The following is a 27,432-nucleotide window of genomic DNA, read 5'->3' as shown; positions in this document are numbered from 1 at the left end:
CCTATGGGAAGCTACCCAGTTCCTTCCCCTAGCCCAGACTAAGATGAATATAGGTATCCTTACAATTAGAAGAAAGCTTCCTTTAAATAAGTTTACCTTCTTAAGTTACAGCTAAATTGCTTTTAGGTATTTCATCATGGGGTTGCAGCTTTCTAAATTAAGGACTTGGTTTACCAAGGATTAAAGCCTTCACATGTCCACAGTCATGCTTTTAAGTGAAATAGTAATTTCAATGCATCTTCTAACCTTCCATTTTTAAATCATCATTGTATCCTCACAGAAGTGAATGATGCAGAGACCGTGAAGGTACTATGCAATGATAATATGCCTTCTTCTGAGATCTTTTGTTGAAAGCTTGTGGTGATGATATGAGTCTTCTGTACTGTTTTATGTGTTCCCTTTAATCTTTTTTCTCTGCAGCCCCTTCTGTAAAGCTTTGCCTTGCCTCCTCTCCTATGGGTTTAGATGCCTCTGTGGCAAGGAGCCAATGCCTGATATGCCACCGACTTTGAACCAGACTGTTAAGAAAGAGCTGTAAGAAAGTTACAGAGAGATTTAAAAAAAATATGAAAAAAAAAAAAAAAGTTAAAAAGAAGAAAGAAGTTAAAATTATAGACAGAAGTGGGATTGTTGAGACAGCTCAGGAATTCAAGAAACATGGGAAGTTATAAAATCATAAAGAAAGGACTAGTGAGGCTAATCAGGATAACTGGGGGCTAGCAGGGAACCATCAATTTCAGTAAGCGTTAATGTCAGCAGACTGTGAATACACTAATACTCAGCATACCAGCTCATTACCTGTTAGCTATTTATTCTGTGTCACTATACTTAAGCTGGGCATATACAGCTTGCAGCGTATCTTCACACAGCTTAAAGCTATCTGAACAAGTTAACCCAAAAGAACTGCTGCAGCAGGCTTTATCAAGCAGAAGCCGGTCTAACAGAGCAGCAATTTTGTTATAGCTAGTCTAATTCTGCACTACTCAAGCTTTGTTAAATAAGCTGATCAGTGACTTGGAAAGGGGCAAGCAGCTAATTGCAACATGGATAAAAACATTTCCACAGATCTTAAAGGGCAGAAATAACCTGACTGTTTTGTACAACACAGGCTAGAGTTAATGTAACAGTGAGGAGACTTACTCATCAAACAAGGTGTGTTTTGATGAATGACGTCCATAAAGGTAGGTGTCTCTTCCTTGGTTCCAAGTACATGTCACTGTTGTCATGTTTCGAGTTTGGCAGGAAAAATCACCAGGTGTATCAGGTGGCCCTTGTCAGAGGGAATAACGATAAAAAGCCAACAGCATGGCAGTCAAAGCAAAAGCCTTCAATGTTCTCTGTACATTAGCAGACTAGAAAAAATGGATGTGTACAAAGCCTAGCTTACTACAGATGTTGTAATTATATCCAATTATACTTATTCAATGACCACTCTGAAGCAAAAATCAGTACTACACCATAAATTAACTGCAATCCAAACACTTATCTATATTATTATTTTTTGTTATACTAATAGTTTAATTAATTTAATCTGTATTGGTTTTTATCTGTAAAACTTACTACCAGCCTTGGAAAGGGGGACTGTGCTGAAATTCTACCACATGCACACAGGCAATGAAGCTGAAATCAAAATGGGTAAGTGTATTTAAAAATTATTGACCTGTATTGGGATTGATTGATGTGATGAAATGAAAAATGTTTAAAACAAAGGTTTCTGTTCTGTAATGCCTTCTACATGCAAGTGTGCATACCTTACATCAGAGACTAAACACAGTTCAGCTAGCCCTAACAGGACAATGCCAAATTACAGAAAGCTATTTTTGTTTCTCTCCTCATAGCCCTTACAGCCATTCTTGACTTTATAGCAACAGGAAAACAGAATTGTAATAAAGCCTTCACTTACTACCCACAAAGAAAAGTGCATGAGCATAGCAAGGTTCTTCACTGCAAGGCTCTTTACAGTAGACACTGACATGTCGAGACGCTCCTCGAAGTGTCACATTTTTCACAGTGAGAAGTCCAATTTGTCTGTTTGTTTCATTGAAATAATGAACATCTGAATCCAAAAGAAAGAATTCCTTTATGATTTGGCCTTTCCTTCCAATGCAACAAAGAGTGATGCCAAGGCCTTCCTCTATAACTTTTTCTTCTGGAAAGATTTTTGGTCCATAATTATCTGAAGCATCCAGGCCTGTAAATTAACATAATAATGTTAATATTGTTAATAATGTAAATTAACGAAATAAACCATTTCAAAATTTGCTTACAGAAGCAGCCTTCAACCAGAACACATAACTGAGCATTTACATGAGAATCTGCTGTTATATTACCATTCTTGTTGTTTTATTTCATGTTCTTTCCTATACAGAGATCAATTAGACATGTAGATTTCTGTTAACGCCCATCCACATATAATGTAGTACAACAAACAACCTAAGGGAGGCTTTAATCCATCTCACAGCCTTTCACGTGAGGAAAACAAATGGTTTATTCAAGAACTGTCTTTACAGATCAGCACTACTCCTGCACCTATGAACAGGATGATGCTTACAGCCAAAATGCCTGCTTTCACAGATTTTGAGCAGAGGACTAGGAAAAAAAGGAGAAAAAAAAAAAAAAAAAAAAAAGCAAACACGTTCTGAACCTCATGGAGAACTAAGCTAGGCTAAACCAACATTGAACAAATCAGACTGATAAGGGAATACTCAGATTAGAATGATATTTCTATGACTTTCAATGTTGGACTCCCTGCTGGGTGCAAAATTTAGTAATATTTAAGTGACTCACACACTGTTGCATAGGTTGCAGATAAATCTGCTCTCAAGGATCCGATCTAAAATCTGAAGAAATCTAGTCACCTTTCAGAAACCTCTAAACATGTCTCTAATGCAGGATCTGCTTGTGACAAGGAAATAGTCTTTTTGATTCCTATCCAATTTCAATTAAAAAAATTAAGTTTCCAAGACTGTGGTTAGTAAGAAAGTATGGGTCTTATCTCCCATTAAATAATGTGAAGGAGATGGGCAATTAGTTGGCCACAGTCCAAGCATACAGACCTGAGTTGCTTCTACTAGTAGTAACTTCTCCCATAAGTAAAATCCCTTACTGACGCAAACAAGAAGAAAGTTTCTTTACAAAATCACTTATCTTTTTTTCTAAAACAGTTACAAATTTTAACTCAAATTCTATAGATATAAAACTGCTTTAATAAAACAGGTTATAATCTGAAAAAAAAAAGTGTGTGTTAGTTTTTTTTGTTTTTTGTTTTTGTTTTTTTTTTCAGCATCATTTAATTATATTATTGGTTCGCTTCCTGTTTACTCTCATATAATTCACAACTCATTTCAAGTGACATAAGGAGCTGACTTGCTCCTCTCTCTCTACATCCTTAATACTAATCAAAGCTATGATTCCAAGAGAAAGGAAATGCTGATGAATCTGATGAAGTAGCCACAGCTATGCACTTTCTCCTCTCCTCTCCACCAGACCTGCGTCTCATCTGGTGAAAGACTACAATAGAGCCAAGGCCCCTGACTTATGCAAGAGCATGCATCAAGAAAGGAGGACAGATTCCTCTTAAATGCAAGTTCTCATACTGCTCAATGTACTGTATTGTTTTAATGTGTGAACAAGAGAAGCCCTAAAACTTTTGGTCTACTAACTTAGGAAGGCAGTCTGCAAATTAGAACAAGGGCTGAAACACTAATACTATTTCCAGCTAAATAGAGTTGGTTAGTGCTTAGATATAAAAGAGTTCCAATGCATTCTTTATTTGAAGTTGTCTCTCCTGAGTTGGACTTTATCATTAAAGTCATCCGCAAGTTAAAATCTAGCTTTGTACTGGAAAAAATAAAGCCAATGTTGCAAGGTCTTGTTTTGCTCACCCAGGACAGTCTCCCACGGACTCCACTGACTCCAGATTTTTGATGCTTCTGCTTTACTTCTGATTCTCACTGAGTGTGACATACACTCCAAAGGTAAATCTGAATCCCATATCCAATGAAGAGGCTTTCCTGATTTATTAAGCGTCACATTATGAAAATCCTATAAAGAGAAGCCAATAAGGCAAATTATTGAAAATACAGCAGTATGTAGATATTTTGGAAGTATGCTCAGGAGTGAGAGAGAGAAAAGGTTTAAATGAGGAAAATGGTTTTGAAAAATAAGTCTCTGAAATCCCACCTGATACTTGTGATCTCACTCTAAGTGGTGGATTACAAATCTGCACTAGCAGTGGTGGAGTGATGGAGACATTGGCAAGGCTACTAGGTTCTAATGACATAATTGTGTGGTGTGGCAAGCCCCATTTCTCAAGAAATGGATTCACTTCCAGGGACTTTCATTGGGTTCTATGTGCCTGCTATCACATCACTCTGCACACATGCTGCTGCCTGCAGGTGCACTTTGTCCAATGCTCTGGATTACAGCAAGCATCTGTACTGGTCAGTAAGGAATTATGCAGATATTAATCTAATTGTAGTTCTGAGGCACAACGTCTCACAGTGTCTGAGGACCATCAGTGCCAGGAAGAGTAGGAAAATACCTACCTGATTCCCCCCAAATGTTTGCTGTAATAAACATACGTGAGAAACATGAAAGAACACATCCAAAAGTGTAAAGAGCTCCACAAAGGTAATAGAAGAAGGATGGCCTAATATGTAAAACGGAGTTCAAAAATCATCAGAGCAAAACACTCTCTAACATGTCAAACATTTTTATATTGAACCATATAAATGCAGGCAAAGAGAAAAAAAAAAAGCCTGCTGTGCTCTTAAGTGAAAATATCCTACAGATTTCTCTCAGCACGTACCTACTAAGTCCTACCCGTGTATTAGTGGGCTGCACTAACACAGAGCACTGCAATTCAAACTAACCAGGGCACAAGGTAGTAACACAGACAGATGAAAAGGTAGCCCGAGTATGAATCTTTGCTGGCATAACAGCCCATAAGAGGCAGGAAAAAAGTCTCAAAAATTGTATTAGTCACCTGTAATCATAAATACATTTCAGAACAGAACATACATTTCAGTACTTCTTAGAGCAACTACACAAAATTCTGATCACATAGATCTGTGCTGCTCCAGTGAACTCTACCAGAGCCCTGACTCACCCTGACAGCTAGGCAACTACTCCCCATCACTGCTTTCCATCAGCAACACCTGCACTTTCATAACAGTGCCACTTTGAGAAGAACTCTCTAATCACTTCACAATTTAATTTTTCAGTTGAAGCATGTTGACAGTTGTACAGGCTAACTGTGAAAGTCAGACAGACTGTACTCACTTTGGTATGAGCAGACTGTCAGGGTTTCTTTATTGGTACACAGACTTCAGAAAAACACAGAAGCAAATACATTCCTGTGTTGCACTGACATTCAAAATATCCTGTTTATTTACCAAGTCATCTTTATTATGAATAACATTACAAATTCTGTCCTTGAATTCAAAAAACTTTCCTTTAACAAGTTAACAAGAGTTTGCTGGAAGGATACTCAAAAAAAAAAAAAAAAAAATAATAATAATAATAATAATAATATGGACAGTGTAAAAAGCCCTTCTCTAATTCATATAATTTCTCAAAAATAACAGTTCCGAAAGAGTTGGAGCTGTTTTCTGTTTTTACTAAGTTTTAACATGTATATTTAATCTCATTCCATAGTTCAATCAGCAGATGACTCATAAAAAGCTGTAACATCCCTAAGACATGCACTTAGTTCCCAAAAGATTCTGCCAGCTCCAAGGAGAGGAAATTCTCTTGGGAGACAAAAATTCTCACATGAAGTCACAGACTTCAAAAAAAAAAAAAAAAATCCAGAGCAGGCCTAAGCCATAACGATCTGGGTGATGGTATCTTTATTTCTTCAGAAAAGTTGAGAGTTTCAGGTGTTAAAGAAAGTTACCAGGACAGGGATTTCACAAAAGAGACATAACTACCTTCTTCCCTAAACAGAAGAGTTTGATATAAGGTAATTGCTGACGGGGCCAAGTACTAGGCCAAGGTCTTAAAAGGCCTCGATCACACTGAGACTATGCTGTTTGGTTTGTAGGGTGAGAGGAGTTGCACCAACACATGACTCATTCTGAATTTGTCCCCAGTGACATTTAGTAATCATGCTACAAAAATGCCTGCCTTCAGGAGGAAAGAAAGATTTTTTCTGGGAGGCTGCTTAGGGGACCTGCACCTTGGAAGGGATTTAGATCTCCTAAGTCTGCCCTCCACAGCCTCTAAATAAAGATACACAAGGCATAGCTATATTCTGCTCAGTTGGAAATTACCTCTTCAATTGAGACAATATTTTGTTTTCACAAAAACTGGACATAACATTAAACCAAGTCTGTCACCTAGTGAAATATGGAGGTACTTCTAGTACAGTTTTGGAGGTACTGTGCAGTAAGTCATAAATCTGAGGCAGAGAGATCTGTATATGCACCTGAGCATATGATTTTCCTTTAGTTTCTTTTGTAATGCAAATATCTAATATATCTTGAATAAATAAATAAATAAATAAATAAATAAAACACTTACTGTCCACACTGTAGCTTCATCTGCTTGACGGACTTGTATTTCAAAAGACATTGCTAGTTCAGCATCATGCGCTGTCTTGTCAACATCCCATTCCACAAGCAGACGCTGAAGAGCCAAATCCTTGGAAACATTAAAGTATGTTACAGGAAACATAAGGGATCCTAGGAGCACAAAAAGGACACAAAAATATTAATGTTTATGTATGCCTTAGTCCTTCAAATGTTGGTAAGCTGCAAAAGACTAAAAATTTCCACACTACCTTTTTTTGGGAGTCATTAGGAAAGGCAAAGGAACGCAATGGAGGGCAATGGGCACAAACTGGAACACAGGAGGATCAAGGCCCATGCTCTTAATATCAAAATCAGTTATAATCTTTCATCTTAAGGCATCAGAAGGCTAAAACAAGGCTCCTGAATCTACTCAATAGCTCCCCATCATTGTTTTGGGTGTGCTCTTTACTTTCATTATGCCCTCAATTTATTAGCTACTTTATCAGAATATCAATCTTTCTCTTTACAATCTAATGAAGAACAACAACACGGTACACTAACAGGGACTAAATCCTGGGAAATTCCAACACACAGCAAGCCTCTAAACGTTAGAGAAGAAAATCCAGACTCATTTTTACTCTGTGATGTAATGAATGTTGAACTAGTTAATGCAAATGGACTTTGTGGGCCTGGGTTTAATTCCCAAGGTAAACTACAGGTTAGAAGTCAGACTATACTCCTTTTACCTATCAGAAGAGGAAAGGCTCCTCAAACTTATGAGTGGTTGTTTTTTTCAGGTATCTGTTTTGTCACCACTACACAAAAATTAGAAAAATGAAAACAAATACGAATACAAAAACAAAAACACTTCTTGGAAGAAGTGAAATATCAGTGAGAAATCAAGGTTTCATTGTTCAACCACTAGGTCTCAGAATCATGTCTATTGTATCCTAAAAAGTTTTCAAGACAGTATGCACGCATCCACCAATGCACATGCATTTTCCTCCTCTGTCAATTCTCACTGCAGCTTTAGTATATAGTTACTGCAAAAAGACAAACATATGTGATTATGTGACAGCAGGATTTGACAGCATTAATGTCTCCTGCAAGGCGACTGCTAAAATGTTTCACATGCAAAAGTAAAATTTCTAGTTTAGCCATGGTTATGGCACGGTGCTTAAAAAACTATCTGCTGCTTGGCAGTTGCTTTTGAATGGCAAATAGTAAATAAATTAAAAAATGGCCATCAGTTTTACACTACATGAGGAAACTCAGCACCTGTAATAATGAGCTGATGTCTGGAATGGAGTAAACAAAGTTGAGGGCCTTGGAATAATTTTCACTTGCCTAAATGATGAAGGAGCAGCAAATCTAGGTCTTACCAGAAAACAGAAATTTTGCTAGCTTCACTGACAAGTACTGACCAGGCAGGGAGCCAAGCAGGGAACCAAAGCAATGAAGTGAGCCATAAACTTAACTGTGAAATCATAGTATCTTATGTTCTTTTGGGAAGGCACAGCCTTACTTTTCGGTCAGCCTTACCTGTAACTTCACCACCCTGTTACCTGAAGCAACATATACCAAGGCTCTGAGGGGATTTTATTTTGTGTATGTAAATGGGCTTGCCAAAATACATGATGAAATTGTCTGGACAACAGTTCACATAAGTTCTAAGTAATTTTTAAGACCTGACCATGGTTTGATCATACGTCAAGCATGCTACTGATTCAACAGGCTTGTGAAAAAGAAAAACATACTGATATCTGATAGCTTTTTTTTTTCAGTTAAAGATTTATAAATCCCAAGTTTGACAAAGTTGTTATGGTTGCCTCAAACAAAAGTAAATCTGGGTTCTTCTATGACAGCTTTAAACTCTTCCTTCCACAGAACTCAAACTGGTGTGTATTGCTGTGTGCAATTGCTATGCAATTGAAACCTAACAGATTTGTATAATCTGCCCATGTCTCCACCACAGCTCTTTCATGACAATTCACCTGAGCCAGAACAAGATGGTCTTTCCTTACTCTAGGGAAGAAACCAAGCCTCTGTCTTGTCACAATAAAATAGCTGAGCACTCCTCCTTTAGCAGATGTACACTTAGTGGAGGTCCAAGAGAGAGTCCAGCCAAGGGCCCCTAAGATGATTATGGGACTGGAACATCTGTCATATGAAGAAATTCTCGGAGTGCTTGGACATCTGGAGAAAGGGAGGCTCAGCAATGAGCTTATCAATGTATGCAAGTAACTGAAGGGAGAGTGTACAGAAGATGGAGCCAGGCTCTTTTCAGCAGTGCTCAGTGACATGACAAGAGGCAGTGGGCACAAATTGGAACACGGGAGGTTCCTCCTCAACATAAAGAAACAATTCCTTACTGTGAGGGAGACAGAGCATGGGAACAGGAATGCCAGAGAAGCTGAAAGTCCTTGGAGACATTCAAAAGCTACAAGGATGTGGTCTGCTTTAGGTGACCAGACTGAGCAGGAGGTTGGACAACATGACCTCCAGAGGTCATATTAAAGAACATAATGACTTAAGATACCAGAGTTCATCTCTTAACAAATGTAAGATGCCTTGAAGTCAGACAGAAGAAAGTTACTGTATACCAGATCAAAAATTAGCTATTGAAACTACGGGTTCTTTGTAAAAGACTCCACAAGTACTAAATACGATGTAGTTCCCTCACACCTTTACTTGCCCCTTCAGGGTGCACCATTAAAAGAAAGACTTGCTTATCTACTGAGTTTCCTCTCCTTTGGGTAACTCTGGGTGTAAGTGCCACTACTGTGCTTATTACACTGATGATGTGCTTCCCTCTCTTCTCTCCATCTGTGTCTTTCTGTTCAAGCTAAAAATCTCATCCTGCTTCACACCATGGAGACCTACCTGCCATGTTTAATTACTTTGCCCAAAACAAAGCTCTCATTGGTTTCTGTTTTCTTCTCTCCATCTGCACAAGTGTCCCTCCATTATCTCCTTTTATTTGGATGACCTCACAGAACTTAAGATGGTCACCAGTCAGGGCTCACACACAGTACCAATAAAAAGCACAAACAATATAGCCATGAATTTTTCTAGAGTCCAAGATCTTGAACACCACTGATTTACAATTTGGGAAATAAAGACTTCTGCAGTATAATTTGTGCATGTAGAAATGTTTGCAGTATTCACAGTTGTAACCTTCTCCGCCTAGGAAATTTATATAATCAAGGCATTTTATGACTTGTTTTAACTGAAAGCTAACTCAGACTACATGAATAGCTTTATGATTAACAGCAGAGACTAATTTTACTCCTGAAAAACAGCATGTGAAAACAAGTGACTTAGTTATTGTAACGCAGTAACTGTTTGGACTTGTCTGCATTGCAATGGTTTACCACCCTAGGGGTATTGGTAACTAAGTAACTGGCACCTTGCTGGAATGCAGTGTGAACATACATATTTCAACAATGGAGAGAGGAGAAGGGAAAAAAGTCTGAAATACATATGTCACGTCTTCTGTATGATACCAAGTACAATCATACAAAATAATAATAATAATAAAAATCAAAAAACTCTATCTCTTAACTCAGTTAAGACAGTATGATTTCTATTGTGAGGACTGGTTCATTAAGTTCTGCCTCTTAATTGTGGTCATAGAAATCCAATAAAAATATTCATTATTTTTTTCCTTTAAATGGAAAATGTCCAATAGTACTGCCAGTAGCAAGCATAGAAGCAACAGTTTTACCTTAAAATACACAACCTTCTGGAAAATTCCTTACATTCATACATTCATCTTTGTTCTTTCAGAATAGGAATAAATGAGTATTTTTTTCTCCATATTACATGCAGATGTGAAGTGTATGAAATAAAACGTGGTCCTGAGTTTTATAGGTACGACTAGGAAAGAGCCCATGTAAGGCCTAATGTTTTCACAGATGAGAAAGATGGGAAAGTGAAAGTGAAGGGAAGATGTAGGAAAGCATAAAAGCTGTCAAAGAATAATTATTTAAAGATGACTAAGCACAGATTAAAATCATATGAAAGAGTGGGAACAGATATATAAATACAATCTGGCTTTGTGGCATTGCAAGTAATTGATTCAATGGGAAATTTTGCATGGAGTTACAACAGGTAGTTTTTAAAGTTGCTTCATCTCTGTAACAAAATGAATGATTTGATTAGTCATGTAACATGTTGCTTAATCATAGGAGAGTTACAAATGAGCAAGTCCAAAGCTCCAGTTGTTCAAAGTAGCTTCCAAATGAAAGAGGCATTTACCTTGCTGTGAGTATGCAGTGTGGCAAGTCCTTAGGGGGAGCAGTACTGCCAGAATCATGAAGTGATTCATCATTCATCTGCCTTTTCCTGCACACGACCTAACAGGAAAGAAGATATTTCTATTTATGTGTTTCTTTTAGGAAAAATATATGCTAGACAACTGTTCAGATACTATTGCTGCATGTAAGAATAAGTAAATAAATAAATAAAAACCCAACCACACAACACTCCAGGCTGTTTGTGAGACATTCAGGAAGAATGGACAAAGAAAGATAAGGAATAAAAACAAACAAACAAACAAAAAACTCTTATTTTTTAGGACCTGGTTACAGTGTGGTGAAAAATACATCATGCTTAAAAAGTTCAATTCAGTATAAAGAAATAAAACACAAATGTGGTTTTCCTCCACATGTTCCCAAGGAATGTTAAAACTAAAGTTTGTCCTGATGTATTTTTGGCTTTCCTCTTGTGCAAGAAATGAGAAATCCACTCTAAAAAGGAAAAAAAGAAATATCAGAGGTGCAAAAGGTCTTCCAGTTTCTGCCCTGCCAAGAAGCTTGGACGATGATGAATCCATGCTTTGGCGAGCATGGTCTCACCCTTTGCCGGCAAGCAGGACACTATATGGAGGGCTACAGCTAGGCTGGAGTTGAAATACGTGTGTTGAAGTCTTAGCACCTTTCACACTATGACAGGATGAAACTCTGACTTGCACAGTTCAGAGTTGTCCTGAGGGACTGACCATGTCAGACCTCATAAAACATAAACACTGCCTGCACATTGCACCATGTGGAAGGGAAAGGCAAACGTTCAGCAGCAGTATGGTTAAAAGCACTCAGAGGGTACAGAAGTACAAACAACAGGAACAGGACTATTGGATACAGTTATCTCTAACTTATGGTTTCCACACTACATTTCTGGAGCTGTGCAGAATATTGATACAGAGAGTTAACTTTCATAACAGAAGTAGAAACTGCTTAGCAGGAAAGATAGCCAGAATAACCTTCTGACCCCACAAAAGCCAAGGACAGAATATTTGCTAATTTCAGAAGTGCCAGGAATTTACTCCAGAACTTCTTCCTGGAAGAAAACCTCCAATTTATTACCTCAGAGCTGCAGAAACTTTAACGATCCTGCCTTATATTCACTGTGGTTTTGGAAAGCCCTTAATTTCTCTGATGGCTTGAGGTAAAAGATTCAAACCTTTTCCTGAGAGCTTCTTAAGGTCAAAGGGAAAACGTGGATGAGTTGAGTACAGGAGCCTTAAGTATCCTTGCTAGAGTGTGCCCCAACTTTCTCCTCATAAGTACAGATGTTTCACATGTCCCCGTATATAAATAGTGAGAGTTGCCTTCCTTAATGTATGCAGTCTTTCTTGCCCATATCCTCAAGAGTATTTGGACAACACTAAAAACAACATGAATAAGAATCTACATAGCTTTGAGTACTCACACTTAATTCACATTGCAACTAAGAGTGTTCCAAGAGCTACAGGCAATCAGCTTCTTCGTGAATTCTCAAAGTTTAGACATTTTTTTTTTTTTAATGAGCTGATCAAATTTAATATCTAAAAGGAAAAATCATTTGATACATCTCATTGAAATAACCACTGCAGATTGGCTTTTTGCTATGCAGCAGAATGGCAGGTTAAGTGGCATAGAAAGATTTCCTAAAGTAGATTGTGCTAAAAATTCTGAAAACTCTTCAGTACATTGTTTTTATTTTGAATTATAGGAAATGAATACAAAGCCAAATCTTGCACACCCTTTCTCAGGAAAACAAAAATAATAATAATGATAATAAATAACTACATGACCTTTAATGGCAATTGAGTTGACTGTACCCTAAGACCAATTTCAAGCAAGCATAGTCAGTTAGGTTTAGGAGAGTAACTCCTCACCTAATTATATCAGTGTGAAGAAAACGTGGTCCCACAGGACATTTTGATTTTGTAAATATCTTTGGGTTTGGACACAAATCTGTTTGACCTATTTGTCACGTATCACCTAAAAACTACATCCAATGGGAAAGTACTGTGGAAGTCAAAATGCAGCAGAGTACTTGTTAAACTACTTCCTATTTGGAAAAAAAAAAAAAAAAAAAAGTCCTTTCCTGCTGTACAGAGGCATTGTCAGCTACTGTACTGAAATATCTGTCTAATTTAACTACCTCTCTCTGGTCATTTACGCTACCGGTTCACTGATGACACATTCTATCTCATTTCTATTGCTGCACACTACAAATACTGTACTCTACTAAAGGAAAGTGTATTATAATAAATGACCATTGGAATATAAACTTATTTGGAATTTTACAATGCTTTTCACTATTCCCTGTGTTAATGGTCTCATTTAACACTGTAAAGTAACCTATGATGAAGTGCAACATTGTAGCTGTTAAACAAATTACCATGGAAAAAGCTTTGAAATTCTCTAACAAAAGAGAATATGACTTGTATTGAAATAATAAAATAATTAAAAGGTTATTAAAAAAAAAAAAAAAAAAAGAGAGAAACAGTCCTTTACTGTACTCATAAAAGAAATATGAGTAATATTTTTACCTAAGTCATCTTGATGCAGAAACTTCTGCTCATGTTGAACAAATTAATCATGTACAGTAATTGCTACCAACAAATGTCAAGCGCTTACTCTGTAATATCAATAATTAAATACTGTTATAAAGCAACCATTTAAAATGTGTCTAAATTAAAAAAGATTAAAAGAGAATCAAAATATTTGCAGAAAACACATCATCAATGTCATTCAAAGAAAAAAAAAAATAACACAATGATATTGTGATTAACTGCATCTTTGCCAAAAGTGAAAGCAATTGAATAACAAAGGAAGTGGAGTAAAGTACTCAGGGAATGCTTACAGATATCTAAATTCATCACCCTAAAACAGGCAAAGTGCTGCCTCTGAGAACCATTGAGCTACTTCCAAATGCCACAAGAAAAGTGGCAATGTCACAACCATCATTTTGCCAAATAACTTGGTTGTCTGCTTGCTGATCTGAAAAGTTATGGAGCAACATTCTTTGAGGAATTCTTCACTCGTATGCCACAGTTCTTCATCTGGGAATGAATCACTATCGACTCTTTTCTTTGAAGCTTAAGAGAAGTCATGTGCTGACACCACACTCCAGCCTGGAATGCCTGTGACATTTGCTTCCATGAACCGCAGGTTAAGAACAAGAAGCTCTCATGCCAGAGATTTTGAATATGGACAGCAGACACACAGTTTGAATACTTTTTCCTTTCTAGTTACTTCTGTCATCAAAATATTTTTGAAACAGCTTTTCTCTAGAATCAGAGCCATTCATCCAACTGAGTTTTGAAGAACTCCAAGGATGGAGATGACACAGCTCCCCTAGACAACTTGTTCCAGTGCACCTATGTGAATATTTTTTCCCTGTATATTTAAACTGAAATTTCCTTTCTACAATTTGCACTGATTCCTCTTGTCTTTCTGCAAAAGGCTTAGTTTTTTCTTCTCCATGATTTCCCATTAGTTAAGTGAGGACAACGGTTAGAGCTGCCCTTAGCTTTTTCTTCTCAAGCCTAAGCAAACTCAGGTCCTGCAGCTACTCCTCCTATGTGTGCTCCAGCCTCCAAGCCCTCCTGGTCACTCTGCTGGACTCGGTCCAGTGTGTTGATCATAATCATATCAGGAGCCTCAAACTGGACACAGATGTGGCACTACAAGTGCCAAATAAAAGGAAATAACCACTCTACTTGACCTGCTGACTATGCTCTTGCCCAGTAGATGGTGAGCCACCCTTGCCACCGAAGCCCACTGCTGACTAACATGCAGCAAGTCCGTTTTTGCTGTGTGACTATTCTGAGCTCCCTGACTGCCCTGCTCCCTCCAAATCCAGCCAGCAGGAGTTTGCACCTGTCTCTGCTAAATTTCCTAAGTTTTGTCAGCCCAGTTCATCCTGGTTGTTGTGGTCCCTATAAATTGCATCCTTACCTGATGGAGTATCAATTACTTGCATCAATTTGGTGTCAGCTGCCAACTATTTAAAGGTATACTTCATTTCACTGTCCAGAGCACTGATAAAGACGTTAAGTAGCACTGGCTCAAATAGGGCACCACTCCAAATGTCTACCAGACATTGACTTTGAAGAACTGATCCTTTAGCCTAACAGTCCAGACAGTTTTTGCCTCCAAATAGTAGTCTACCAATCTATTGCTTTAATTTGGACACATATATACTGTGAAAAAAATCATTAACATCCACTGTTCTGCCCTTGTCCACAGAGCCAGCCATTTCAACATGGGAAATAAATCATGTCATTCATGTTTGACTTCCCCTTGGTATCATAGCATCTGTTCCCAAACACTGTCTTTTCCCTTACATGCCTGGAAGTGGCTTTCAGAAAGACTTGCTTCCCAATAGTCCCAGAGACTGAAGTGAGGCTGACCAGACTGCAGTTTCTTAGGTTTGCTTTCTTGCCATTTTGTGAATATAACACTTGCTTTTTCCAGTCCTCAGGGACTTTCCCCAATTTCCAGAACTCTTAACAAAAAAGACAGTGAACAGATTCTTAAAAGAGCCACAGAACCATTTGATGATTCTGTTACAATTCTGCTCTCTGACGTCTTACTCTGTGCCTACACAGTTACTATTCTGTGTTTATACAAATTAACTCGCATCTTCAGATGGACACTGGGTCTCACTGGTGAGGAATTCTGAACAGTTTCACAAAAGTTCCACAGTGCTTTGAAGCATGACTCAATACAAAGATGACACAATCAGGCCCTTAGATTTTGTATTTACATTTGAAGTGAAACATTGGTCTCAGATAACATAAAGAAGATTTAAAATATATATATATATATAAAACTACACTACGAGCCACTTCTGTAATGTGAATATAACATAATATACACAGAAATTAAGATAAGCCTGTTATCATTTATTTTAGAAAAATAATGCCACATTGGTTTGTTTCAATTTTACACACACACACACACAAAACAAAAACAACAAAAAAAAGATTTTTCTTCAAAATATTTTCTATTTACTGATTTACATACTTACTATACTTGCAGAAAAGTATACTTATGCTTAGACAATACATTTGACTACAATGCAAACCAATGTTCTAATGAGGTTCTCAGAAAGAAACCAAAAAGAAAGAAAAAAAAAGGAACATCCTTACGCATGAAATGTATGAAATGAATAGGGATCATGTATAAGGAATATCCTTATACATGAGATGCTAACCTGTTTTCAACTGTAATTTTCTTATGAGAACCTCTTCTACTGGTCTTCATTCTACAGTCACCCTGCTGATTTCTTGACCCCTCACCTGTGCCATTCAGTTCTCTCTCTCCTTGCTTATGCTCTACTTTCCTCATCCACCACTCTCCTTCCTCAGGGAAATATGCAAATGGAAGCAAAGAAGATTAAATTACTGCTGTTGGTGACCTAGGAAAATTTACTCTATGCAGTGAAGGTTGTTGGAAGAGAATCACATGAACGCTCTCAGCCAGGAGCCACCAGGCCTCATAGATGTCTGGATGTCAAAAGAAAGCATAGACAAATAGACGCATTTAAATTAAAAATGACATTTAGCAAGGCAGCACCTAATAAAACTTACTGAGACAAGGCAAAAAGCAAGATGGCGTGCAGCCCACTCCCCAAAACACATGCAAAATACTGCTAGTCATGTTTTTTCTTGGTATTACTTTAAGATGGGAAGGAGACAGTGGTCCACAGAATGCCTGGTGTTTCCAAGGAACACAAAGCAAAAGCAGTTGACAGTGACTTTCTCTGTACTGCAATGTACTTTCTCTACACTGCAGTACACATCTTCAAGTGTTATCTGTTGGCTTAACACTACACAAGCTTTAAACAAACTTTTCTGTTTCACCCCTCTGACTTTCTTAGGCAGCACTGTATCAGTGACAATTTACCTAAGTAGTCTGCCAGCTTCCCCAGTCCACTCTAATTCTTCACCAGCATTAGCAACAGTATCTCTAATTCTCATTTCTGTGATGAAATTGAATTACTGGAACAACATGTGAAATGATCTACAAAATCAGGGAAAATACTAAGCCTTAGGCTGAGGATGATTGAGCACAAAATGATCTGTCAGAGCTACAAAAGTTAACTGCACAAGAAATTTTTCATTTTACCCCCCCTTTCTTGTTGCCTTTCTAAAAGTTCTGTGCAGGAAACAAAGTAGACAGGTGTCTTGTCGGACTGTAGCCTGCACCACTGATAGTTTTTTTCCACTCTTGAATACATATTCTACTTACAACCCTTCTATGGGAAAAGTTCCCTTGCCAAGTAACCTGAGGTGTAATAAGACAGGTACAAATGGATTCAGGACTCCCCAGTAATCAATCCTGATAGATTTATCAGTAGCGCAGAACATTTTGGAGACCTGGCAGCAACCATAATAATATTATGCAGCAATAGGAATTGTTCAGAGAGCTGACAACTGCAAGCAATCACTCAAGAAGTGGAGACAACACAGGAACAAATTACCTTAGGAAGAGATAAAATCTCTTCCTGCAGGTAATTTGCAAATAGTCTAAATAAATATCTTCAGTTAAACTGTTTCTTCTTCAGAGAAAAAAGTTTGTTTAGATGATCACTGTAAGTCCCTTGCTGGCCAATGCTTTCATGATTCCATGGAAAAGAGGAAAAAGAAATTCCAATTATTCATCTCGTAAATATGCTTAAGATAAACATTTTGACAAACCTCTCTTCCAAGGCACTAAAGCACCAAAATTCAACTGAAACCTCTTTCAGGATCAGGGTCATGGCATTCATGAGCCAGCGGCAGGGAGCTGGAGCTGTATCGTGCACATACTGCTGCAGTGCCTGGAATACACGTGTGTCTAAGAAAAGGAGGTCCCTGCTATTAATTCACCATAGATTTGATCTGCCTTGTCTTTGTCACGTCACATATTCCAAATCATGCTTCATACAATTTTCATTTCTCAGCCACCCTTTGTTTGTTTAAGACAGCTGCCACCTACAACCCAAATCCTGAAATGAGCCAAAGCTTGTACACAGGCTGGGAAAAGAAACATTTTCAGTCCCTATGATCCAGAAAAGTTTAAAGAAGAGTATTAGACAGAGACACTAAACCATGGGCACTATCAATCAAATTTTCCCAAACCAGATGTGGAAGAGGACTGTCACTGACGCAAATGAACTAATAACAAACATTTGGATTCATACGACATTTTTCATCATATAGTCCTATTCTAAGTCCTACTTAGCAGAAAAACAGACTGAGGACAGGAACCACAATCCTTGCCAGGCAACACTAGGTCACTATCAGAACTGATATGTTTAGCATCAAAACCTATCATTATAAGCTCCTTCCTTAGCCACCAGAGAGAAAGAGGCAGCTGTAGAGAAGACTAACTCATCCCCTGCAGGCATTTTTTTCTCTTAAACAGTCAGATAACTAGATAACTAGATAAGTGCCAAAAAGATCTAGAATGACCTAAGCATTTATACAAAGACTTGTAAACGATTTGCACAAAGACCCTGGACTGAAGTGTATTGCTGCTCTCCTGACTCTGCAATCCCCAATATCACATCCTCCCTTGCAAATGAATAGCACAGAGCTGACTGTGGCAGCTTTACTTGCCCTCGAAGCAGGGAGCAGTGTCGAATCATCTGAAACTTTGTGAGTTTTGGTAAAGTAGCATCTGCCAAAGCATCCTGCAACTAAACAGCTCATTCTTTAAAATAAATGTCACACAGTTTATACAAAATGTGATTTGCGACAATCCTGAAAAAAAAAAAAGTGAATATTTGAGATCTAATTCCACAGCAGATGAACAGTGCTTTTAGTCCTTGCACTCAAGTTTTCTTCCTCCAAGTAATTTTAAAGATAGTTTCAATAACACTTAGCTTATTTACAGAAAATACAACTGCCTATAAGACACTGAAAGCTCCTAAAAAGCCTTTGAGATTTCAATGAGTGAACAACAAGATTTAAAAAGCTGCATATGGAAGAAAGGATTTTATATAATTAAGGTCTGATACGCATACAATCACTTCATTACTTAGGGATAACTTTATCTCCTGTATTTTGATACAGAGAAAGCTCTTTGATGTTGTTCTTCCGAAGAGCTTTGCCAGAACAGGAAAACATTACTTCTGATTTGTCCCACGAGGGCTGAAATCCAAACAAAAATCTAATTAAACAGGGGAGGAAAAAAAGGGGGCTTTTTTTTTTTTCAGTTCCTATGACCCAGGAAAGTTTAAAGGGGAGCGTTAGATAGGGACACGGAGCCGTAAGCTCTCGCTGCCACCTGGGCTGCCACAGCCCGCACCTCGCCGAGCGCTGCAGGCACGGTCCGCGCGCAGTGCGAGGGGCTGCGGGAGCAGCAGCCAGCCCTGCCACACGACGTCTACATAAAAAGGCGGGATGGAAAGGTTGCGCCCCAAAACAGCCCGGCCACACCGACCACGGTGGAGCTGACAGGAACCCACGGTGTTTGCTCGCGCCCCGCGCTGCCCTGGGGTGCTTCATGACGGGCTCCGAAGGCAGGCGGGCAGCGGCGGCATCCCTGCTCCTCATGGCTCCGGTGGCGGGGGAGCGGCAGGCGCTGAAGCCCGTTTTGGGGCGGCCGGAATAGCGGGGAGCCGCCGAACCCCTAAAATGATGAAATTGCTCCCGAAAAAGGCGGCGGGGAAGGGGTGAACCCCCTCAGCGAGGCCGGCTGCTGGGAGGGAGAGGGGGAGCCCGGCACAACTCACCTGCAGCTCCCTCAGGAACCCGGGGGGGAACACGTCTACCCTCGGCAGGACGTGCCGGGAAGGGCGACGGCGAAGCGGGGCAGGGCGGCCCCTCCTTCCGCGGGCAGGCTGGGTGAGGAGCGCCTCAGGAATTTCCTCCCGGCTCCGGGAAGCACGGCCGGGCTCCCCTGGCCGCCCTCCCGGAGGCGGGCGGGTCCCGCCTCCCCCAGCTCCTCAGGGCTCGCCGCCATCTTCGCGCTTCTCGAGGGGACGCCATGCGGGGCTGTGTCCCCGCGGCTCCTGGGCTGGCCAGGGCACGGTTCCTCCAGCTGTCTGCCCAAGATCCTGCTGAGGAACCAGGGTTTGGTGAAGGGTATGGTTCATCAGGCCGAACTCTACTCTCTCCACGCCATGGGAGGGAGATGAGGCTTTCTCCACATCCATTTCCCGGTGCTTCATGACCACGCCTGGCAAGGTGTGAGGTGTTCGGGGAAGGACGTGCCCCAAGCTTGCTGGGTCACCACTTCCATCGCGTGACTGAACCATCAGAAGGCTTCCTTCAAGCCTAGCACCTGTCCTTCTCAGTGTGTTCAAAGTGAAGGTTTCCCCAGTTTGTAGCAGTTTTAAGTAAAAGAAGTCTTCTGTCTCTTGGTAACTTTTTCCTAAGCTGCTTTTATAGGTTAAACTTTATTCAGGCATTCTGTCAGTTTTCATTGCACTCCTGATTGTCACCAGTTATTGGACCTTGGTTACTTTTCTCAGTAGGATGTGGACTGAGAAGCCCTCACAGCCAGTATGAATTTTCAACCTCCTTTTACATAGTTTACTTTTTTTTCATAATAGCATAATGCTGTCAACATGTTGCACTAAGGCACCCTGATCATTTTCTTCTGAATTGTTCTCCAGAGGGATGTTCCCCACCCACTATTAAGTAATACCCTACTGCTTTAGTCAGGTTTTCTTTCCTTTTTTTTTTTTTTTTTTTTTTTTTTTTTTTTCACGATGCTTTTACTTTATAGTCAAGCAAATGATCTCCTGTGAGAGAATAGTCTTATTCTTCAGTGTCACTCTGGAGAATTACATCTATTTTGCCCATAGAGTTCCTGTGCATGGTGAGTCATGTAAACTGAACTTTTCATAGATGGTCACTGGTTACTCATTTTGCATTGCCCACATGGATGTTTGGAGGCACTAGTACTAAACATTTACTGCTCCATCAGAATGCAGACGGGTTAAGTACACAAAAAGGTCATCTAACTGCATAGTTCTACTGAAAATTCAAGTCACAAATGTCTAAAGATCAGATACCAAAATTCTGACATGTTTTTTCTCTTTCCTTTTTTTTTTTTCCCTTATGCTCATTAGCAACTTAATAAAGTTAATAAATAAGTTAATAAATTCTGTCTTCTAATGTGTTTAGATAGTATAATTAGAAAAGCATACTGAAAATTTATCAATTCTATATGTGAGAGTAGGCTTTGAATAATATGCAATAAATATAACATGGGAGGTTCATACATTAAACTGGCCGGAAAAAAGGCATATCGTGTAATGAAAACTAAAGGGAATAAATTAAGACAACTTTGTTATAGCGTGTTTTTAAATTTTGAATGGGTGTAATTGAACTCCTTTTGGCCTTTCAATGTAGGCGTGGAAAAAAATATACATACTATTTTAAAGATAATATATGTCATCTTCTGCTTTAAGACCCCAGGTTTTTAGCCTCCTCTCACCTGACTGGGTAGCAGCAGTAATGACTGATGCTGCTTTTCCACACTGACCCACATAATCTAGGAATTCTAGCATTAGCGATGTAGTAACTTATCCTTTCTGAATGCACCATACTTCTGAACTGTCTTCTCACTGCTGTCTAGGTACTGATCAGTTCAGGCTACTGTTTAGTATCTAAATATCTATCAAGTTATGGAATAATATTTATAAAGGATTTATAAAGTATTTCAAAAAACAAGTTGCCAGATTTTTCATATTTGAGACAGGAAAACTGAAATATAATAGAAAAGCACACAGGTAAATCTGGCACTGCAATGTACAGTGTTACAATGTCTAAAAAACTTGAAGTCCCAAGTTAGGTCCCAAAGTTCTTTGTATACTGAATCATATAAATGTAGATTGTGAAGGCACAGACAAAGACATCCATTCCAGCCTGAGATCCTTTTTCTCTTTAATTTCAGCTCTGAATTTCCCCCACCCCCTCTTAGATGTACAGTTGCTCACATACATGTGTCCAGGGCCCTGCTCTGATATGACATAGCTGCATAACCTTAACTCAGACTGCTATGAGATAGTTGTGAGAACATTTGTAGAGAGATAACGAAGAAATACAGAGAGAAGTAGGGCTGTTGACATGAGATCAATGGCAGTTCAAGGATTCAGGAGGGAAAACACCAGCATGAACAGTTATAAAATCCTAAAAGGAAAAATCACCTGGGGAAGGCTAGTCAGTCTAGTTTGGGATTAGCTGGGAAACAATATGTCTTATCATCATTGTTGATGGAGCTGGTGGAGGGTAACAACTGGGCAATGCTGAAAGTCCTGTCCAGGGAGCCATGGGAAGTGACCCTTCCCATTGTTCTTCACACCTTCCTGCCCTGCAAAGGCTTCTTAGGCATGCCAGCATAGTAATGCTTAGTCTAATAGCTCATTAAACTCTAGCTAGCTTTTGTGTGTGTTAGCCAACAAGTAACTGCTTTATTTTTAATTATGTATATTCTTTTTCCAGAGCGTCTGCACTTGCCTGAAAGTGTCCGAACAAACTGGCCATAATACAACTCCCATTCAAAGCAGGCATTCATCTGTTTGGGAAGCCTGGAAAACCTTCAAGAATGGCAATTTCAAAACCTTCCTAGGTGACCTGTTCTAGCACTGTACTTTCATTCTAGAGAAGAAGTTTTCCCAGTATTTATCCTAAGCATCTCAAAGCACAATTTCAGACTGTCATCTCTCTCTATTTTATTCATTTGCCGTTTCCAAGAAAAGTTGCTTGTCCACTTTGTAACTGTTTTTCAGATAGTTGTAGGTTGCCTTTAGGTGGTCTCTTAGCCTCCACTTTGGATAAATAAGCATGTTTGCAGTTCATATGCTCTAAGTCTTGGTACCCTGTTGCGAAGCACGGACAAAAGCACGACAGACACCAGCCGAGTCAGATCATGCTTCACCATTTTATTGCCCGAATAGCCCAACTTTTATAGTGAATTTTACAGGGGTGGACAGTGTTTCACACAAGATTGTTGGTCAAAAGCACTCAGACAAACCGTTAAGAAAATAACACCACCTGCAAGAAAAGAACCCCCCTTTTGATTAGAAGTTAGGAAAACAACCCCCTTTGTGATTAGCGGTCACGTAGACCTGGTCCTTGAGGCCAGCTGTTGGTAACAATATTTTCTGAGTTCCTTAATTGGGCGATGTGGGAGTCATTGCCATGGGAGCTTCTCACAGGTACTCTGGCAGCTTGGTTTGCTCAGCTACAGCAGGCCCTGAGATTTCTAAGGCCTACCCCTGGTTGCTTAAAGCAAGCTTAGATCGAACAATTATGCCAATTCCCAACAGTACCCCTCTGCTGTATTTTCTCCTGTTTCTCAACACCTCACTTGAACTAAACTGCCTAGAACTGGACACAGTATTCCAGTTTCCTCACAGCAGATTAGAGGGACTATCATAGCTCTGCACCTGCACACAGGGCTCTATCACGACTCCTGTTTGATCCCCATGTGGTATCACCTCTAGTGGGCATGCAGATATGATGATTTCTCCCATAAGTATGAGAGCTTCACCCATAAAGCTTTCAGCTTCCTTTATGTGTGCATAAGCCTGGGGTGGCTGCCAACAAGTCCTCCACTTCCCACTTATGTATAAATGCCTGAGAGGAGGGTATTAAGGATGGCGCCAGTCTCTTTTCACTTGTGCCCAGCAACAGGACGAGAGGCAGCAGGCACAAACTGAAGCACAGGATGTTCCAGCTGAATATGAGAGGGCACTTCTTTACTGTGAGGGTGACAGAGCACTGGGAGAGGTTGCCCAGAGAGGTCGTGGAATCCCCTTCTCTGGAGATATTCAAAACCCACCTGGATGCCATCCTGCACAATGTGCTCTGGGTGATCCTGCTCAGCAGGGTCACTGGACTAGATGATCTTCAGAGGTCCCGTCCAACCTCAGCCATTCTGTGATTCTGTGATTCCCTCACTTCATTGTCAGTCATCATCTCTCTCCCCAGTATTCCTAGTTTAAAGATCTCTTTGGGATGGCCAACTTGTTGGTAAAGATATTTTTGCCCTATTTAGTCAGGTTGCTCTCATCTCCCAGCAGTCCTCAACAAGTGTCCCATGATCATAAAATCTGACTCCTTTGTGTTGACATCAGCTGTGCAAACATATATTGATCCTCAGAAGTCTCCACTTCCTGAAGGCACCTTTTCCCTTCTGTGGTAGAGTTGAGGAGGCACCACCTGAGTTCACATGCCCTTAAGCATCGCTTCCAAGTCAAATGTTCACACTTGATACACTCAGGGTCTCCTCTCACAGCATCATCGGTGCCCACATGCAAGATCAGCATGAGATACTAGTGTCAGTACCAGGCAAGCCTTAGCAGTCTCTCTTTCCACAGTGTCCTGGACTAAAGTTCCAAGATGTTTTGATGTTTTGTTAAACAGAGTTCCCAAGCCTTCATCTGCATCTGTGACACTGAGCCTATTCTGTAGCTGCACGTTTGCAGGCATAGAAGAAGCCATCTTCCTGGTGCCAGAAGTTACAAGATTTCAGCCAGCACCATCATGAGAGTCTCCATTTCCAACCCAATGTACGCATGCTGCCTGCCCCTCCTTCCAACTAAGGATTCAGGCTCTTGGATCTGTAGGACCTTAGAGGAGGTCCTACATACACAGACCTCTTTCTAGCATCCTTCCTCTCAGAGGAATGATGGAAAGAAGAACTTAAAACACCCTTTTATCAGGAATAGCTGGCAGATATCTATAGTTCATAGACCTTTTTAGAAGTCAAGATATCCTGAAGCTCTCTCTTTCTGGCAGTAGCAGGCACGCTGAACCATAGAATCATAGAATGGTTTGGGTTGGAAGGGACATTAAAGATCATCTAGTTCCAACCCCCCTGCCATGTGCAGGGACACCTCCTACTAGGCCAGGTTGCCCAGGGCCCCATGCAACTTGGCCTTGAGCACTTCCAGGGAAGGGACATCCACAAATTCTCTGGGCAAACTGTTCCAATGCCTCACCACCTCTGAGTAAAGAATTTCTTCCTAATGTCTAATCTAAATCTCCCCTCTTTTAGTTTAAAACTGTTCAACCTAGTCCTATCACTATCTGACAATGTAAAAAATCACTCTCCATCTTTTTTATAAGCATCTTTTAAATAGTCTAGGGCTTCAATGATGTCTCTCTGGAGTCTTTTCTTCAGGCTGAACATCCTCAGCTCTCTCAGCCTGTCTTCACAGGAGAGCTGCTCCATCATCTTTGTGGTCTTCTTCTGGACCTGCTCTAACAGCCCCACATTATTCTTGTGCTGGGAGCCCCAGGCCAGGACGCAGCACTCCAGGTGGGGCCTCACCAGGACAGAGCAGAGGGGCACAATCCCCTCCCTCCACCTGCTGCCCACCCCTCTGTTGCTGCAGCCCAGGACGCAGTTGGCCTTCTGGGCTGCAGGCACACACCGCTGGCTCGTGTCGAGGTTTTTGTCCATCAGAGCCCCCAAGTCCTTCTCTGCAGGGCTGCTCTCACTGGTTTCTTCTCCCAGTCTGTGCTCATGTCTGGGATTGCACTGACCCAAGTGCAGCACCTTGCACTTGGACTTGTTGAACCTCATTCAGTTCATGTGGGCCCACTTCTCCAGCTTGTCCAGGTCCCTTTGGTTGGCTTCCCTTCCTTCTGTTGTATCAACTGCAGCACTCAGCTTTCAGGATCTTTTCCATGATCTTCACAGGCATTTGTGAGAGATGACTGTGAGCACTGATGAGAGACGATTTACTGACAGCTTACTGTCAGTGGCCAAAAAAAACCTCAAGTGGATAGGCAATGTTTAGGCTATTTTTTGTGTTTATAAATCAGAATCATTATGGCAGTGTTTCTTTACATGCCATTTGGATCATTTGTTTAAAGAAAAAAGCTGAGACATCTCCTTATGAGCTTATCTTGAGATTTGTTTCTTTAGTATGAATATTCTGTATTCTGCAACTACAGTCTTCAGACATTTTAGCCATTTTGAGTTCTTGTAGATTATAATATTTTGTGTACCTTCTCAGTTATACAACTCTATATCTATACAAGAAGTTGATATGAATAATGAACCTTTCAAAAAATGTGTTATCCGAGTCAACCCCATGAAATCTGAACAAGCAGTCAATCTTTTTTTTGTATACTGGTGCCTGTTACCACACAAAATGTAGGATTATGCAAAAATTTTAATGGTAACATAGACCCTTACATTTGAAAATCTGATCTTTAATATCTCTGTTAGGTCCCATTTGTAGAAATGAACCTCATGCAGTTCACATGGCCCCAGTACTCAAGCTTGTCCAGGTCCCTTTGGATGGCTTCCCTTCCTTTTGTTGTGTCAATCACACCACTCAGCTTGGTGTCATCTGCAAGCTCGCTGAGGATGTGCTGTCTATGTAATTGATAAAGACACTAAACTGCACCAGTCCCAAGATGGACCCATCAGGGACACTGCTCATCACCTGGGCTCCACCTGGGCATAGAGCCATTGACTACAACTCTCTGGATGTTCCCATCCAGCCAATTCTTTATCCACTGATTGGTTCACTCTCCAAATTTAGAGAAAAAGATGTCATGTGGGATCATGTTAAAAGCTTTGCAGATGACATCAGTCAGTCTTCTCTTGTCAACTGTTGCAGTCACTACATCTTACAAGGCCACCAAGGTCACCAGATTGGTTAGGCAGAATTTGCTCCTGGTGAAGCCATGCTGGCTGTCTCAAATCAGCTCCTTGTCCTACATGTGCCTTGACATTGCTTCCAGGAGGATCTGTTCCATGATCTTCCCAGGCACAGAGGTGAGACCCACCGGTCTGTAGTCCCTTGGTCTTCCTTTCTAACTTTTTTAAAAATGGGAGCAATGTTTCCTTTTCTCCAGTCACTGGGGGATTCACCTGCCAGGACTTTTCAAATACGATGGAGAGAGGCTTGGCAACCCCATCTGCCAGTTCCCTCAGGACCCTGGGATGTGTGGCATTAGAGACTTCAGTGATCCAGTGGCAGTTTCCATAAGATCTAGAAAATCTACAGGCAGAGCATGGAAACTGACGTGTAAACTGCTGTCTGTTGGTTGCTTCTGTTGGTTGGCATTGTTACGTCATGTCTTTTCCTTTGCTTTGCTTTCTGAAGATACTAATATAAGCAGGTTTTATTATTAGGAGCATTTGGGTGAAAAGTGTTGAGCTTATGCTTTAGGAAGGCAAATTTTGAACTGATTACTATTTAGGATACTACAGCAGCCTATATTGGACTTGTGTAAGAAACCTTAAGTGGTAATGCACCAAAATTTGGATTCTAAACAGCAAGTTCACAGACATAATATTAGAAGATCAATGCATCAGATAAGTAAGAGACATAAAGAAATTCCTCTGTGTGTGTGCATTTTTGTTTTTGTGTCTTTTTTCAGTCAGGGATTGTTGATAATAGTACTAATGTTAGGAATTCTTCACATTGTCTGCCTACATATTCAGGCAGTGTAGGGTTGAACTCACTAAGAATTCATGTGGGCATGATTTTGGGAAAAAAAAATAAACAAGCCAGGAAAATACTCAGATCTTTCTGCATATTGTGCAAATCCTCTTTGCTGATGTTTGCCTAGACAGAATAAATAAAAAAACAAACACACCTGCTCTAAGAAAGAAGAAGAGCTTGGTTACGATTCTGATACTGAGTAGAAAAGAAAAGCAGTTGTGTCACTTAA

The 27,432-nt window shown here is 40.1% G+C and overlaps 1 protein-coding gene across 4 annotated transcripts in view; it reads right to left on the bottom strand.

Moving 5' to 3' along the window:
- Nucleotides 1–19,637, bottom strand: part of LOC311221349 (oncostatin-M-specific receptor subunit beta-like) — a 32,442-nt gene extending 12,805 nt beyond the window's left edge. For all 4 annotated transcript variants that reach the window (XM_084305257.1, XM_084305258.1, XM_084305260.1 and 1 more), the window contains exons 1-6: nucleotides 19,515–19,637; nucleotides 10,776–10,873; nucleotides 6,526–6,686; nucleotides 3,885–4,044; nucleotides 1,904–2,191; nucleotides 1,141–1,270 (exon numbers count right to left, since the gene is read on the bottom strand). In XM_084305257.1, coding sequence (XP_084161383.1) covers nucleotides 1,141–1,270; nucleotides 1,904–2,191; nucleotides 3,885–4,044; nucleotides 6,526–6,686; nucleotides 10,776–10,848 — 812 coding nt within the window. In that variant the 5' untranslated portion in view covers nucleotides 10,849–10,873; nucleotides 19,515–19,637. The remainder of the gene's footprint in view (nucleotides 1–1,140; nucleotides 1,271–1,903; nucleotides 2,192–3,884; nucleotides 4,045–6,525; nucleotides 6,687–10,775; nucleotides 10,874–19,514) is intronic.
- Between the last annotated feature and the right edge of the window lie 7,795 nt (nucleotides 19,638–27,432).

The sequence above is a fragment of the Netta rufina genome (genome assembly GCF_964035555.1).
Source record: "Netta rufina genome assembly, chromosome: Z".
In the NCBI taxonomy this organism is placed as follows: Eukaryota; Metazoa; Chordata; class Aves; order Anseriformes; family Anatidae; genus Netta; species Netta rufina.
The sequence above is the reverse complement of the archived record's forward strand: the minus strand, read 5'-3'. Positions and strand labels throughout refer to the sequence as shown.